This window comes from Ovis aries, chromosome 13, assembly GCF_016772045.2.
Source record: "Ovis aries strain OAR_USU_Benz2616 breed Rambouillet chromosome 13, ARS-UI_Ramb_v3.0, whole genome shotgun sequence".
Taxonomy (NCBI): Eukaryota; Metazoa; Chordata; class Mammalia; order Artiodactyla; family Bovidae; genus Ovis; species Ovis aries.
The window spans coordinates 12227072-12244429 of record NC_056066.1 but is presented as its reverse complement, the minus strand read 5'-3'; the positions used below and the strand labels follow the sequence as shown (position 1 = coordinate 12244429).

The following is a 17358-nucleotide window of genomic DNA, read 5'->3' as shown; positions in this document are numbered from 1 at the left end:
CGACTCAATGCACATGAGTTTGGGTGAACTCTGGGAGTTGGTGATGGACAGGGAGGCCTGGCGTGCTGCAGTCCATGGGGTCTCAGAGTCAGACACGACTGAGCGACTGAACTGAACTGAAAGTATAAAATCCACAAGGACAAAAACTACTGTCTGTTCTGCTCATATGTATCTTCTGTGTTCACTGGCACACACAATCACTAAGTACATGCTGAATGAATTCAATACGTGAATACGTATTACAAGGTCAATATTTTAAATAGTACCCATTTTTAACTTTAAATTAATGTCTGGTATGGATACTGCCTCCAATGTGACTTCCTTAAATTAACAGCATGAGTTGGCCTACAATTCCCAAACATAATGAATGCTCTTATTCATGAGAGCAAATCAATGAAAGGAGTAGTAACCATCAAGTGTGCTTCTCAACTAAAACATTGTAAAGATTTAATCTACAGGTACATCCCTGCAAACAGAAAATAACACCGGGTTTCACTGTCGGCTGAGCAATTCACCCTGGCCCAGACAGGACTCATCAGGAGATGCGGATCCTGAAGGCAATCACTTGATGGTTCCCAATCATTTCTAAATAATGCCCTCCTTTTTAACAACAAAAGGTATCATGAATGCCCACAGCAACATAGCTGGAATGTTAGCATACACTAATTAGGGAAATGCGTGCATTCATGCTCAGTCGTGTCTGCCTCTCTGCGACCCCGTGGATTGTAGCCCGCCAGGCTCCTCTGTCCATGGGATTCTCCAGGAAGGAATACTGGAGCGGGTTGCCATTCCTACTCCAGGGCATCTTCCCAATTGAGGGATTGAACTTACATCTCCTGTATCTCCTGCACTGCAGGTAGATTCTAAACCACTGAGCCACCTGGAGAGCCCACTTAGGGAAATACGCAATAACAAAAGACTATGAACTAAATGAAATTGTATGTTATTAACCACAACTGTTCTACACACTAAAAATAGAGTTACATTATATGTTCATAAAAGTTCTTTTACTTAGTCTACATAGGACGCTTCAGGCAACTCAGGCAATAACCTCAAGTCTTCCCAGAAGTCCACAATCAACAGGGTTAAATCAGTGGCATAAAGTAACCAAAAGCTTCATTATGGATACTTGAACCTTATAAATGGGAGCATCACAGTAACACAATTTAAGCATAAAAAAATGAGCTCAAGTAACTTAGAAACAAACAAAAAAACTAGTCCTTTGGAGTCAGACTTTGGATCCCCCAGTTACTAGTGTGTGATCTTGAAGTTCCCTACCACCCCTACACCTCAGTTTGCTCGTCTACAGAAGGACCAACACCAGCTCTTAACCCTCAGGCAGGGCTATGATGAGGATGAAGTAAGGCAGTATGTGGAAGACCCTCAGAAGAGTGTGTGGCCGCTCACTCAGGGCATCTAAGTGCTGCTGTTTCTCGCCAAGTTCCATCAAATCCAGCATTCAGGCCCTTGTCCCTCAAAGTGTGACATAAACTCACCATCTGTTTAAGTCACCTTTTTGCTACTAAAATTGAGAAAGACAAGGTTGAAAAAAAAGGTCTCAAGAAAAAACAAACCGTGCCATGAACGCCTCTGGAAACCTTGAACACTTGTTAAACTATAAACACGTGTATACTGATAGGTTCCGCGGCCATGTGGGTTAAACACCACTTTGGCGGGCGCAACAGTTGCACGATATTTGTAAGAAGACGTACGATGTGTACCATATAGACATGTAAAGACACAGAATTCTTTGCCATTAAAAAAAAAAAATTTCCCAGAGCATTTCTGGTAACACCAAAGAGGACAGTTCTAAACAATCCCTTTCTTCCCAACAAAGCAGCTTTAATAATAATGAATTCATTGCCAACCTTCACTGGAGGCTGAACTTTCAGAAACCCTTTAAATGCAAAACTAAGTGTATCCCTGTTTCCTACTGAATGGGCAATAGGATATGAAGAAGTTCTCAGGGGACCTGGCAAGGTCTGTGCACTGACGACTCGATGCCTGCTGAGAGGGGCCCCAACACACAGGTAACACTTGACCGCGGACAGAATCTTCTCACCTACAGCTCAGGCCCCTTTAAAGTTAATCTGAACACGCTGTACAGGAGAGGAAATGAAAAGTGAGTTTTTCTCCTCTACAGTGGCCCTGGGACTTCCTGAGCTTTCCTTTCCACTGCTGATTGGCCCAGACCTACTGCTTCCTTCTAACTATTCCCAATTGTGTCTGTCAAGACATAATTAGGGCTGCACACTAAAGAGAAGTGTTCAAATGTAATAGCGCCATTAAATCTGACAAATGTTTCTTACTTTCACCCTCAGGATAGCAGGAAAAATAACTATTACCATTTGACATCTTGGCTCAGTGGAACCTTCATATTTTTAAGCCATTTGATACATAATTTGCAGGAATATAAGTAAAAGGAGAGGGAAAACAAGGCAAAAAATGTTGCTAGCTCTGCGTTTATTTCTGATTTGTCTAATAATTATGAAATGTTAGTTTTTTCCCTTTTCCAAGTAGAAAATGAAAAATTTTGCACTTTCAACTGTGTTCAATTAAACCTAAAAGTCAGCTAGAACAATGCTTCCAGTCTTCTTAATTACATTCTTGAAACAGAATACAGAATTAGAAAATGGCCCCAAAATTAGAAAAATGAAAGGCGACAATTTATTTCACTATTGGATCATCCTTATCTAGATGATTTCATCATTCTTCCATTTTACTCTCATATTTGCATTTCATATTCTTCCATTTTTAAGTATATTTGGGAACAACTGATGAGTAACAATGAGTCATAATAAAATAATACCTATGATGATTAAATAGCAAGATGTTTCAAGATACAGAAAACATGATCCATAAGATCCCATATTGTAACTTAAATTTATATAAGGGTGCAATGGACCCATATGGTAATGGCAAGGCAGAAGGAGTTTTATTCAACTAAAAAATTAAATATATTTTAACTTTGTGCTTTTGACAACCTCTAAGAAAGAATAAAAACCATGAAATGCCAATCCTTCCAAATAAAAAGAACTGCTCAAAACTCAAAACCAAAAACTGGAGCTAATCAATTCTAACAATACCCCGAAGGTTAAGAACACTTTTTCTCAGATTGTGTTAAATGTTAATACCAGAATTTAAAAATTTAAATGTAAATAATATCACCTATTAAGTTAGAAACACTGTTTTAAATGAAATATGGAATAAAATGGATATTTCATATTACTAGTAGTACTGTAAATTAATACAATATTTTTAGAGGAATTTCATCAAAATCTTTTAACTTCATAGTCTTAACTCAGTAATCAAATTTTCAAAAGCCAATCAGAAATAATCTGAAATCCTGAGAAAACTGTATGGATAAATGCATGTATTACAGTGATATTCATGATGTAAGTTAAAACTTAGAAGAGGCCTAAATCTTCAAGACTAAGGGGTGTCCCATCACACAGTCACTTAAAATGACAGTTAAAGGGAATTCTCGGGTGGTCCAGTGGTTAGGGCTTCACGCCCTCACCGAGCAGGGCCTGGGTTCGATCTCTGGTTGGGGAACTAAAAATCCCACAAGCCTGTGGTGCAGCCAAAAAAAATTATAAATAAAATAAAATGATGGTTATAAAGACTAGCCAGCAACATGGAATAAGTAATACTCTTAATCTTTCATCTCAGACGAGACCTCTCAACCATCACTCCTATAGCTGAACAGCTAACTGCTATGGGGCAGATAGTCAAAGATATTCACTAAGTAAGCACCACAAATCAAAATCTCTAACAAACCTGCAGCATCTCCCCACCCTCATCTACTAACACATGACAGAATGGCAAGCCCACACCAAATCCTCTGAATCCATCGTTTTAATGTGGGCATATTGTACGCCATACAGAACAAGGTTACATATAGTTCCACTCTATATTACAATTATTTTTAAGTAGATAAATTAAGATTTTTAGTTGGAGTTTTAATATCAAACTTTCAAAAATTAACAGAATGAATATATAGAGAAGTAGAAGGATACAGTAAACCTGAAAAGCACTGTGAACCAATTCAACATAATTAAGATTCATACAATTTTCAAACCAGTAGGATACAAATTATATTAACTGTGTCAATTAACCAAAACTTCTCTTCATAAATGAAAAATGGGTGGACACATAAGGGGAAAGTGAAAATGGGGAAAGTATGCCCACATTAAAAGTATCTTCTAATGGGACTTTGAGGATGTTTAAAAATCAAAACAGAGGGAAAGGTAGATACAGATAATTTAAAATTTTTGAAAAGAAAAGCTGGAGCTTCAGGAAGGATAATATAGGTCTTTGCTAAATGATAAAAAGGAATCTTGGCCAAATACAAAAGTTTCCTTAAAGAAAACAAATAGTAAATATATTCATGTGTAACTACTCTAACAAAGCTCCAGAGACAATAAATTATTAACAATGCTATTGTCTTTCTTTCTAAAGCAAGCCACCTATGGTTTAAGTTATATGCTTTTTCTTAAGACTTTAAAACCTTCGGGGGGGGGCATTTAATTGGATATCAAACACTTACAGAAAAGGAAAGAGTGCCACCTACTGAACGGTAATCCCTTTCACAGGAAAAAAGAAATCAATATTCTTATTTAGACTGCAGAGTTTAAAGTCTCCACCAAAAATAAAATGGTCCTTCCTCTGATGGTGTCACCAGTCAGAATCCAGGCCCCATCACCTCCCCCTTGGATGACCAAGTTCCACCCAGACTCTTCTCTCTCAAAGACATCCTCCGCCTTCACCATCACCGTATCCTGGCCACTGAAAACACAGTCATCAAGTCCTTCATTCCTTGGTAATTTGAAATCATACATAAATATTAGTCTAGTCTTTCTCCCACCCCCTCTTAGATTAGAAAACTCTAGGAAGGCAAAGTTGGCCCTTTCTGGAGATACATCCCTGTATCTCCCGAAATAACCAGTGTGCCTGGCAGACAGTAGGCTCTTCATAGCTATTTGATAAACAAATGAAAATACGATTCTGAATTTTCTTTAGCACCAACGGTACAAGATCGTTTGACCACCACTGTAAGTGAAGCAAATAACTTGGTATTATTCTATCTGAAACAGAAAAGCTCCATGCAGCCATAGCAGCTAATTAGCTAAATAAAATGCAATTACTGCACTGTCCCAGATAAGATTCAAACTCAACAAAGCAAGAGAGACCAAATCCTAATTTACGACAAAGGCACTCATGCTGGGGTCTCAGCCCAAGCCGGCCATGTGACATCTATTGCCCTGTGCACCTCTCAATCTCTTCCTCTGCTACGTGCAGGAATTTCCCAAGAGCTCTCACCGTGGGTCCTAGAAGCTTCTGAAATCTCTAAAATTCTATTAAAACCAACAAAATATTTTTTCTATCATGGAAGGGAGAAACAGACAAATGTGGTGGTTAAGGTATGTAAAATACCACATGCTTAACTTTTCTAAGGCATTAGATACTTTGCTTATTTAGAAGCATACAAACTATTTCAGCATTGCAACTGTGCTCTTATTTTCATAACTCCAGAAAGATTAAAGGAAAACCATTTCAACCAGGAAGAGAATTCTGGCCTGGTCCACTATAAAGTGGAGTCCATCATAGCTGTGTGTGCTGGAACCTCTATCTCCACTGGGAAATATATGCACCTCTACTTAAGGGCTGAATGCAAAGCTGGGGACACCCATATATTTTTAAACTGTAACTCAAAAACTTACACTATAGGTTCAAACCCACATCTGTCTTGCCAGAGGCAGGGAAAGAAAGTCTTACCAGTCCTTATAGATCCTTGTTGCCAATTTCAAAGAAGCACACTGCCCTGCACCACTGACAGTACAGAGTACATAGCCAGTCTAGACTGTGGGCAATCCTGAAAGTCCAACACTCCAGGCTCCTCAGCAAATACAGTGCACTGTACGGGGGAGAAGGGAGAAGGCGGGGGCAGGGAATTAGAAGCGGGGCCTGTAGACTAAAAGAAACTTAAAAGTTACAAGAAGTAGGGGAAAAAAACCCAACATGGTGGATGTCAAAAGAAATTAAAGTATCTAGGGATGCACATTTGACTGATAAAACTATTAAGAAAAACAAAGCGGTATTCCCTACAATAAAGCGAGAAGAGTGGAAAAGAGAGGGGTGGGCACACGGCGGGGCTCTGGAGTGGTTGGTAAAGTTCTGGGTACTGAAATGGGAGGTGGTTAAAAGGTATTTGCTTGTTGTTTAGTTGCTAAGCTGACTAAGCCGACTCTTTGCAACCTCATGGACTGTAGCCCACCAGGCTCCTCTGTCCATGGGATTCTCCAGGCAAGAATACTAGAGTGGGTAGCCACTCCCTTCTCCAGGGGATCTTTCCAACCCAGCAATCGAACCTGCATCTCCTGAATTGGCAGGCAGATTCTTTACCACTGAGCCACCAGGGAAGCCCTTTATAAAGGTAATTCCTTTGTAATAATTCACTAAGCTATACCGACTCCTCCAAAAAAATAGATCAGTAAATAAGGATAAACACTGCCTTTAAGTCAACCAGTCAGGTGGTACTTGGTGATCTCAATGAAAGTGACTTCAAGGGAAGGATGGAGGAAGTCAGACAGCAGCAGCTTGAGAGACAAATGGTAGGAACTGAAGTGGACACACATCCTTGAGTCAAAACATTCCCTATTAAGAGACCTAGAAGGATTCACACCTTAAACACGTTACTCTTGGCGAATGAAAGTATGAGGAAAACGAGGAAGGCCTCTCGTTTCATACTGAATATACTTGGACAGTATTTTTTTTTTCCCCCAACATGCTTGTGTTACTTTTAAAAATTATTTTGAACCTATAAATGTTTATTTTTGAAAGCGCTTCATAAAATAAGCCCTGGGAGAGAAGAGACAAATGGAGAAGAATTTCAAATAATCTCTGCAGAAGAGTCTAATTTGTGGAAATACTCCACCTTTAAAGGGGGGGGGGGGGCAGTACAACTCCCCACTCCTTAACAGTGGTCTATGCATAGGGGATTCTTTCCAAAGGTGACAGTGTGGGAAGAGGGAAAGGAGGGTACCTTCAGAATGGACATACCGAGAAACACTACTCTGCCCCATGACCAAGGTCAGCATCAACAGTGATCAATCGCATTGCCAGGATGTACCTTTAATAAGACACGATGGAAATGGCACTTCACAACTGTGGTCTTCCTCCCCCAAAACCTGTCACTCCAGTGCAATCAGGAGAAAAGCCTGACAAGTTCCAACAGAGGGGCATCTATATGCCTCTGACCAACGCTCCTCAAAACTCACGGTCGTCAGAGACGGAAAGTTTGGAAACTGTCAGGGTCAACGAGAGCCCAAGAAGACACGACAACTAAAGTCAAGGGCATACGATACGGATGGATCAGAAGAAGGGCATTAGGTAAAAACTAAAGATAGTGGACATTAATAATGCATGACAGTAATATATCGACGCTGGTTCATTAACCACAACAAGCATTCCATAGTAATATAGTAATATTACATGAAACTGGGTACAGGATTTTCCTATAAATCTTAATCTATTCAAAGAAAGTTAACTTAAAAAAATTTTAAAGCCCTAAAAGTAGCAACATCACAGTATCTTGACCAAGTTTCCTAGTTTGAGGTTGTTCAGTTTCCTGCAATAAGTAAAACAGAGTAAATGGTTTCTATTTCTTTTTTCCTTCTCAAATATTACGGACCGATCAACAGATCACCTAGAAGACCAGTGATCTACTGACCACACTTCTGAGAACCGAACAATGACTCTGGAAGAGAACGCTATTTTTCATGCATTCCTTGGCAAACAAAACAGGAAAGAAAAACACGTTACTGTTGTGAATCTGAAAATACATATGGTGGGCTGGCAGGTGGGTAGTGTTCTTGGGTAAAACACACTGGGTACTGGCCATCAGAACTGTAACAGTCTGTGCAGGATGTGCATTTATAACATCCTTTCAAAGAGGTTTCACTTGTAAACACATAATCAGTTATAACAGGTAGGAATTCGTCTCTCATCTTCTCCCACCCCGTCTTCACACAGCTGGCAGTCAGAGGGCTCCTCCATCAAGCACACGCCCAACCCAGGTATTAAGTCTGTGTCTCCTTAGCCCCTAAGCATGTGATGAACACTGTTTTAGATTATTCTTATTGTTGAGTCACTTCCTCAAATGTATATTGTCCTTCAAGGGAAAAGGAAGTTCCTCAAGAGTGAAGCAGCAAGACAGGAAGGGGACCAACATGCGTTGTTTTGCGTTGCGCACGGTCCTGTTTCACATAAATGTCTACGGAATCTCAGTCCTCACCATCCCTCTCGTGGCAGGCTCACATATGTGCCTTACAGACAGTGGAAATGACACTGGCTTTGTGAGACTGTAAACTCAGTAACTAACTGAGTCTCAGCCGAATGGCTCCATGGAGCCCAGGCTGCTTCTACAGGTCCTCAACCAGGGACCAAACCCACACCCTCTGCACTGGAAGGCAAAGTCTTAACCACTGGACCACCAGAGGGAGTCCCCACACGCTTTTTTTGACGTAAACCAGGTTGAAAGATTGATAAGAGGGTAGCCCCATGACAGAACTTTGCTAGTACAATTTTATGACCAAAGTCTGACCATGCCTGTGGCTCTTAGGAAAATAAAACAAAAAACTTGGTGAACAGATGTTATTATCAAAGTTCTTCACATCTGTACCACACTGTGCACCACTAACCAGAATGCTAGATACCTTCTAATGTGCTGTGCCGGTGGAAAAATAGACTTCAGGTTGTAAATGACTTACTAAGTTGACTTGTGTGGCTGTATTAAAAACTGGATAACCACAGGACTGTATTTTATGTTCTTTTCCCTGAATAAAAGGTTTTAATAAATATCTTATTGTACTGCCTATCATTACTATATCCTTATGAACAATATGCACATTATATGAATCAGCAATATTTCTGCTCCTTAGAAAATCCACAAGTGTTAGCTGGAAAAAGAAGTGGTCAAGGCTTACATTATTTTCCTCCTAGAATGTTTATAATTTCTATTGCAGAAACTTCAAATAACATAAGATTCTTCTTTTGCTTCAAATAATCCAGAAGAGAAACTCAAAAATTTACTATCATAATTTCAGAGAGCAGTCAGTAGCTAATATCACTGAATAATTTTTCACTCTCCTTCACTACCCAGTACAAATCTGCTATCTTAGCTACATTTCCTTGACAATAAACATGATAACCATATCACTTTGAGAGAACTTCATTGTATATAATTTGTGTGCCATAAAAACAAAACAAGAAGGTAAGCATAGACTATAATCAAAGTCCTAGCTTTGGTTCTGAGTAGTGAGCTCATCAGGGTTTATTACAATATTAAAAATAATTAACTCTCCAAATTAATAAATGCAGGCCATGCAATGACCAGAGAGGAACCTGTGTATGAACCAGGAAGTGAGATTAATTGAACCTGAATTCAAATTAAAAAAAAAAAAACACAGAAAAAAATTTAAACAATCTAACTACTAAATAGGAGGCTGAACGGGAGGCAAAATGATATGAAAATAGATTTAGAAAGCTCCAAAATACACAGAGAAAATGGACTATAAAACTGTTTATATGGAGAAGACAGTAGTTCCAGCTCAAACACATGCCAATTGGTAACACACATAGTCTTGCTGTTACACTTTACCAGTGTCTAACTCGCTGAAATGATACTTGTATCACTCTGAGAATCACTAATGTGCCACGTACTCACAACAGTGTCTTCCCTTCAGTTTCCTCCCATGTAATGCCTTCTGTTTACTCCCAGCATTTGATGACCATTCATGTTTTCTTAGCACAATTTCAAATTTTGTGTACTTCTAAGTAACATTTTAAGCATACTTGTATACTTCTAAGTGGCATTTCATCTAAAAAATATTTCAGAGCCATAGAAAGGCTATTCTTAAAGTACAAGAGGACACATCACAGACTAACTTGATGCTACTTTCATCAAGAGGAGTTCTTTTCAACCGTTAGTACCAGGCCTCGGCCCAAGAAACCCTCCTTTGATGATGTTAATACTGAAATTCATCTGTTATTAAAGTAATATGTGCTTAGAGAAGCTGTAACAAATATAAGTTTCTAAGATCAAGAACACAGACATTAGGGAATGAGGGGTTTAAACAGAACGCCTTTACACAGGGGGTTACAAACAGTAAGACATCCTCCAAGGTAATAAAGGTTACAAATACAAATCAACTCAAAGGTGTGGAGGAGACAGATTCTTAGCAGCTACTGAGGAACACTGGGAATGACTGATTTGCAAGTGTGAAGATTTCCAAGCCGTGCTGTTAATGTACCATTAGTCAGGAAAGGAGGACAAACAGGGAACTTTTACAGGCAAGACCCTACAAACAACACTTAATTGAACTCGGTTCAAGAACACCTTGGAGAAGGCAATGGCACCCCACTCCAGTACTCTTGCCTGGAAAATCCCATGGATGGAGGAGCCTGGTAGGCTGCAGTCCATGGGGTCGCTGAGTCGGACATGACTGAGCAACTTCCCTTTCACTTTTCACTTTCATGCACTGGAGAAGGAAATGGCAACCCACTCCAGTGTTCTTGCCTGGAGAATCCCAGGGACGGGGGAGCCTGGTAGGCTGCCATCTATGGGGTCGCACAGAGTCAGACACGACGGAAGCAACTCAGCAGCAAGAACGCCTACTGAAGGCACGCTTTGTATTACATTTACTGGTGAAAACTGACTGCTGCCTTCAGTCAGGATTAAATCTCTAAGAACTTTAAGTAGAAAAGTGCTAAGCTGTCAGGTAGAGTCTTTATCCAAGGGACTCAAACCAGAAAGCTATGATAGTTTCCCATGTTTAAACTGTTCATCAAACAATATAGAATTGCCATATGATCCAGCAATTCCTCTTCTGAGTATAGACCCCAAAGAACTGAAAAGCAGAGCATCAAGTATTCGCAATGTTCACAGCAGATTCACAACAGCCAAAAGGTAGAAACAACCCAAGCAGCCATCCAAAAATGGATGGAAAACAAAATGTGGCTTAATATGCACAATGAGGTATAGTTCAGCCCTCAAAAGGAGACAAATTTTGACACTTCCTACAACATGGATGAATCTTAAAGACATTATGCCAAGTGAAGCAAGGCAGGTAAACAGATATGTGAGATTCCACTTACATGAAATACCTAGAGCAGTCAAATTTGTAGACAGGAAACAGAATGATGGCTGCCAGGGGCTGAGGGGAAGGGGCAGTGAGGAGTTACTGTTCAATGGTTACGGAGTTAGAGACGAAACTGTGCTGGAGATGAACAGTGGCGCTGGTAGCATGACAGTGTCGATGTGCGTAAAGCCACTGAACTGCACATGAACAAACAAAGCGATAAAGCCATTTCTGCCATCATTTGCATTATCCTGAAGCACATCTATGGTTTTAGAATTTTAAAAAAAAAAATTGCAACTTTCCCATTTTTTAACAAGAAAAAATGTTTTGTACCTGCATTACAGACCACAAATTACATATGTATCTCTTTAAAATCTTAGTGAACCTAGAAGATCAACATGTAAAATTATGCAGGAAAAAAGGAACTCTTCAAGGATTGACTATGCCTGAGTAGGTATTATTTTGCAATAAAAATTCTGTATGACCAAACATAAATATTTCTACTTATCATACAGATAAATCTACATAATATTAGTGAATGTTCACCCACTGTTTCCAGTATCATCTAACTCACGTCTACAGTAAATGGGGAGAACCACCCCAATTTTATGCTTCAAAGCTTTTCTCATTTACTGAATATCCCATTTTCATTTACTATGTCTCCTGACAGGCTTCTCTCTGAGGTCACCTTCGGTTCTCCCCTACTTAAAATTTACAAAGGAAATTAATGCCTTGATGATTCCAGGGCTCTGCCTGCTGAGGCTGGCTGTAAGTTTGTTGTCTTAAGGGTTAGAACAATTTGTAAGTAATATTAAAATATTTTTGTTGCATTTCCAGAATTTATATGTTAGCATAACATTTTATATATTTCAGTTAGAAAACCTAAGCAGACTAAAAAGCCATTAAAATAGTTACAAATACATGAGCAAGAAACAAAAACCCCCACAAACCTTCTTGAGAAGACACAATGGGTGGCATGTAATCGGGGATGTACTCTTTTCTTTCCTCTGCATCTTTACTTCCGGGTTGAGGAAACTGAAGAACGTTGTTCTTGCTGACAGGAAATGAAGGGATCTGATGTGGGAAGGTGACGGGTTCAATATTGTGGATATAGTCTTCCAGTTCGTGAAGACTAACCCCCATGAGTTGGAAAGCTTCACTAACATCATCCAAAATTGGGTCTGTCCGGCCATCTGAAACAGAGTCAAAAGCAGAGCAAATTATTCTAAGAAAATTCCATGAATATCTTTTAAGGCTTTAAGATAAAAAGTATTAGGTAAATATGCAGCTCAGAAACAAATATATACTTAGGACTCAGTTATTGGAAAGAGTTGAATAAAGTTTCAACAGAACATCATATTGTTTAAATATTAGAAAGCTGACTCTGAAAGGCCATTTAAATACAACCTGATGACCAGCCAGAACACCAGGGACAATTCATGCTAACAACCAGCCAGTACAGAACTAATGTCAAAAGTAACTCAAGGATGGTCAAGGGCACCTGGGACATTGGCTGACACAAAGTAAATGTTTGTTATTATTTTTTTATCAAATATGTAGAATGCCAAGCTAGGTAAATGTCCATTCCATTTTCTGTCAGTGATACAATGCTGGAAAGTACAACAGTGGTTGGCATACAGCTGGTACTCCATAAACATCTGCTAAATGATTATACCACTAAATCAAATTTTTTTTAATCTAAGAAAATGTGTTGACAGGACTTAGATCATACAGGCAATTTAAATATACATTTTAAATGTATTTAGAAGATACTATATAAAATGGGTAGAGATAAACCAATAAAGCATTAGATATAGTGAGATTCTCTTTAGAAAAGGAGGTTCCTTCTCTGCCTGCCCTTAATAGAACTTAAGGTCTCTGCATCTTTTAAAACTTCTATGAAAACTCCAGTTCCAGATTTCCATAAAATAGTCTTCTTTCTTTCTTTTTTTTTACTGCAATCTCCTATAATCATATCAAATTCAGTTTGCCTAAAATTAAATCATGATGTAAAATGGAAAATAATAATACACAGTTTGCAAAAACTAGACCTGCTTGCTAACACCTATTCAGAAAACTTCTGGAAAGATACACATTCAACTGTAACAGGTTACAGGGCTGATCGCAGCAGACAGGGAAGGGAAGAACTGAACCATGAGACTCGCATCTAACTTCAAGAACGTTGTAGTCTGAATTTCTGCACAAGTACAGGTTACTTCTACAATGTATAAAAGAGAAAGAATACATAAAATGAATACCTGCTCTTCCCCTTAATGACAGGCAGGCATTTTCAACTCTTTGATCCTTATTAAAAGCATTATTCTTTTCTCACTCTAAAAAAATGTGATCCTCTTGAATTCCTCCGCATCTGAGCAGTTTCAGCCCAAGACCTTCCAGTCCTTTCCCCCCCGCACCATCCTTGCTGGCCCTGGCTCTCAGCACTTCTCCTTTTGCTCCGTTCCCTCTCCCCGTCTCATCACAGCTTCAGGCCCTCCCCAGTGCATCTCTAGTGCGTTTCACCGACAGCGCAACTGTCTTCAAGAATCACTTTCAGCACCCTCTCCCCTGCACAGAAGCGTGCAGTGTTTCCTGCCTCTATCTGTGAAGTCCCTCCCTCACCTGATTTTTCTCCATTTAACACTTCTCTCTGCTGCTGCTGCTGCTAAGTCGTTTCAGTCGTGCCCGACTCTTAGCGACCACATAGACTGCAGCCTACCAGGCTCCTCCGTCTGTGGGATTTTCCAGGCAAGAGTACTGGAGTGGGGTGCCATTGCCTTCTCCAACACTTCTCTCTAGCACCTTCCAAATGAACTGGTTACATATTCCACGTTGGCTGTCTCACTGAATCCCACTTTGTCATCTCAGGTCATGTTTTTCTTCTACCTGGCGTGCTCCCCACCTCGCACCACTGTGCGTCATGCTTCAACTCAAATCTCGTCTTCCCTGTGAAGCCGGCCCAGGAACCCAGAGTGCGCACGCGTCTCTCCGTCTCTCTATTTCCTCTGCAGGTACTATTGATACCGTGCACTGCTTTCAGCATAATGTATAATAGAGCGCATACGGAAACTTCTGCTCCTGAGTGCTTTGGTAAATCGTTACCTTTGGGAAACTTTTAAATGTAATATTTGTTGAATTAATAGTAACTTCTGATACCTGCTTTACTGAAAAAGCATCTTTTTAAAAAGGAACAAATGCCATCATTCTGTTTTTACTGACATTTCAACACCCTTGTACACACCTTATGGGCAGGGATTTTGCCTAAGTAATCCTACGTCTCCATCAGGTAGCAAATATATAAGTGGTGCTCAAAACACGTTGTGTTAGAAAGACAAAAGAAATGAAGAAACAGAAGACAAGATTGCATAGTGGGGATTTAATTCCAGTCTGAAATAAGAATAGTGGAGAAAAAAGAACCTTAAAAAGTCTGTAACCGGTTAAGTATACCAGGAAGTAGCATTTTTGAAAAGTCACCAGATCACAATGAGGAGTAATGAACCGGATCATCCTATTCTCAACTAAAAGTAAGATAATCATTACAGAGACTGGGCAATTATCCACGAGGTTCACATGCAGGCAAAACAAGGGTCACCCCATGACTCTAGAATACCTGGCTGCTTGCAGTGCCAGCACCCATCTGGTTCTGTGAGTCAGGAAAGGTAACTATGTATTCTGCAGATATTTTGACCTAAAGGTACAGAACAGCCATCGTCATTCAGGGAATTTGGGAGCAAAAAATATAACCAGGCCCATGCATACCGTAACAGTAAACTCACACAAGGGCCAGGAAGGGAGGAGGGAGGAAAATGAAGCAAAAGCAAAGAGCAGTGTGCTGGTGGTACGCGAGCAAGACAACAGTCAGTGAGAGCCACTCGGCAGCTTCAAGTTCAGATTTGACACAGCTGTGAAATCAAGGGGTCCAAAACTACACATTTTTAAAACTCAAAAAGTCAAAGGACTAAATAATTATTATGGTAGTGGCTTATCAGTTCAGTTATTCAACAAGTATCTCCTGGCTGCCTATTCTATTATGGCACTGTACTAGGCTACTGAACACCAATATAATAAATTTGTCTCCTGGGGAGGGAAGAGGAGAGGGTGAGAGATATACACAGATGATTACAAAATAAGGTATTCAGGGACTTCCCTGGTGGTTCAGTGACTAAGACTCCGAGCTCCTAATGCAGGGGGCCCAGGTTCCATCCTTGATTAGGGAACTAGGTCCCAAAAGCCTCAATGAAGACCCAAGATCCCGCGTGCCGCCACCAAGACTCAGCACAGCCAAATAAATACATTTAAAAAACAAACAAGATGTTCAGTTAACATGGCAGAAATATGCACAGAATTATGAGAAGAGATATGATGAGTTTCCTAAAGCAAAATGATAAGTGAATCTCAAAACAGAAGTCATGCTATCCGTGGATGATAGGCCAGCAGAAAGTAAGAAAATGTGAGCTCACAAAGGCAAGCGCGTGCTGCTAGAGAGCTCGGATTCCCAGCCTGTAACTAACTGGAATATTTTTAAGAATGACACAGTCAGGTTTGTGTTATGGCGTGACTGACAGGTTATTCTGATAGGACGATGGAAGTTGGTATGGAAATTGGGACCTAAGAAGTAAAGTGTATCTAAGGGTGTCAATTTTTCAGTGGAGTAACCACCTTAACAAAACAAAATGTTGCATGAAACACTTCACCCGGTTCTCCAGCTTACCACCTCAAAAATAATGCCCTGAAACTTCAGTGAGGGTCAGTCAGTTCCCTCTCCACACACAAACTTCTTATCAATGAGATGATGTGTTGCACCTATTAAAGATTCCAATTTTGTAAATGCCACCAGCTATAGATACTCCTGGGGCTTCCCTGGTGGTCCCGTGGTAAAGAATCCACCAGCTAAGGCAGGAGACTGCCAGTTTGGTCACTGGGCTGGGGAAGACCCCCTGGAGGAGGAAAAGGCAATCCACTTCAGTCTTCTTGCCTGGGAAACCGCATGGACACGGGAGTTTGGTGGGATCCAGCCCAGGGAGTCACTAAAGAGTCAGACATGACTTAGCCACTAAAGAACAGGTACTACCAGATATTCACTTAAAAACCATCTGCTGTAGCCCAGACTACCTGGGGAAGCTTGTAAACTGCCTATGATCTCTCTACCACACTCTGATAACCACTGACATAAAAATACAGACGAGGAGGAAATCAATTGAGACGTAAATGAAAGTGAACATAAGTGAAACTGACCAAGTTGGTAGAGATGCTGCCCGTGAAACGAACAGAAACAGAAAGAAGAGGCAGTGTCCCTAACGGAGCAGAGCTGTCAACGAGTCTGTGTTGTCAGGAGCTGAAGAACGGCCAGGCTTGTAAGAAACGGCCGGTAGACGGAGCGCCTGTGACAACTAGTTGTAGTAGTTTGCGGGCAAGGGGAGGGAAAGGACCAAACTAACAGAGGCTGTAAGGCGTTCTGGAGGGGGTTCTGCACGCTGCCAAAGGAGACGATGATTAAGGCCGATGTCCAGATCAGAGAGGAGGGCAGAGGGTGTGGAGCTGGGAGCGGGGACCCGGCTCCTGCTGCACGCGGGATAAGTTAGCGGCTGGCGAAGAGGCAGCAGAGGGATGACTCGAGTTTCCACGGGCAGTGGGAGCGGAGGAGCGTCAGGGGGCGAGAAGACACCCGATCGCGGGGTGAGGGCGAAGGACCAACACCTCCCGGACGCCGGGAGAGCACAGGGGAGCGCGGAGGTGTCACTCGTGACCGGCCAGGCAGCCTCCCGTCCCCAGCCCCGTACTCACACAGCTCCGAGTACCGGTGGCAGCCCCGTCCCAGCTGCTGCAGGTAGCGTTGCAGCACGTCCGTGAGAAGGTGGCAGGCGCTCAGTTGCACCGAGTCCCAGCCCAGCGCCTGGCAGATCTGCGCCACCGAGACCCTCAACAACGACCTGGAGTAACTCTCGCACATCCCGCTCCGTGGACTCCACCGCAGTCCGTGCCGCCACTTCTCTCCACCTCCGCCGCCTAGCCTTAGCAGGGCCCCCGATTCATTCTCCAAGGCCTCCGCGGCGGGGAAATCGTCCCCCTCCGACCCCCGGCGACCACCTCAAAGCCTCAGCAGCACGGAGCGCGCCAGCCTGAGAGCCGCCATTTTGGACTTGCTCCGCCTCCCGCTGGATGGTCGCCGGGGCGAGGCAGCACTAGCCGAGTGAGGAGCGGGCCGATGCGGAAGCTCCGC

At 41.5% G+C, this 17358-nt stretch overlaps 1 protein-coding gene across 2 annotated transcripts in view; it reads right to left on the bottom strand.

The window, feature by feature from the left end:
• TAF3 (TATA-box binding protein associated factor 3) overlaps positions 1 to 17295 on the bottom strand; it is a 119808-nt gene extending 102513 nt beyond the window's left edge. Inside the window, exons 1-2 of one of the 2 annotated variants that reach the window (XM_004014182.6) lie at positions 16923 to 17295; positions 12092 to 12334 (exon numbers count right to left, since the gene is read on the bottom strand). In XM_004014182.6, the coding sequence (XP_004014231.1) occupies positions 12092 to 12334; positions 16923 to 17088 (409 nt within the window). In that variant the 5' untranslated portion in view covers positions 17089 to 17295. Of the gene's footprint in view, positions 1 to 5778; positions 5918 to 12091; positions 12335 to 16922 lie in introns of those variants that run through there. The other variant, XM_042230446.2, reaches the window with a different exon arrangement.
• Between the last annotated feature and the right edge of the window lie 63 nt (positions 17296 to 17358).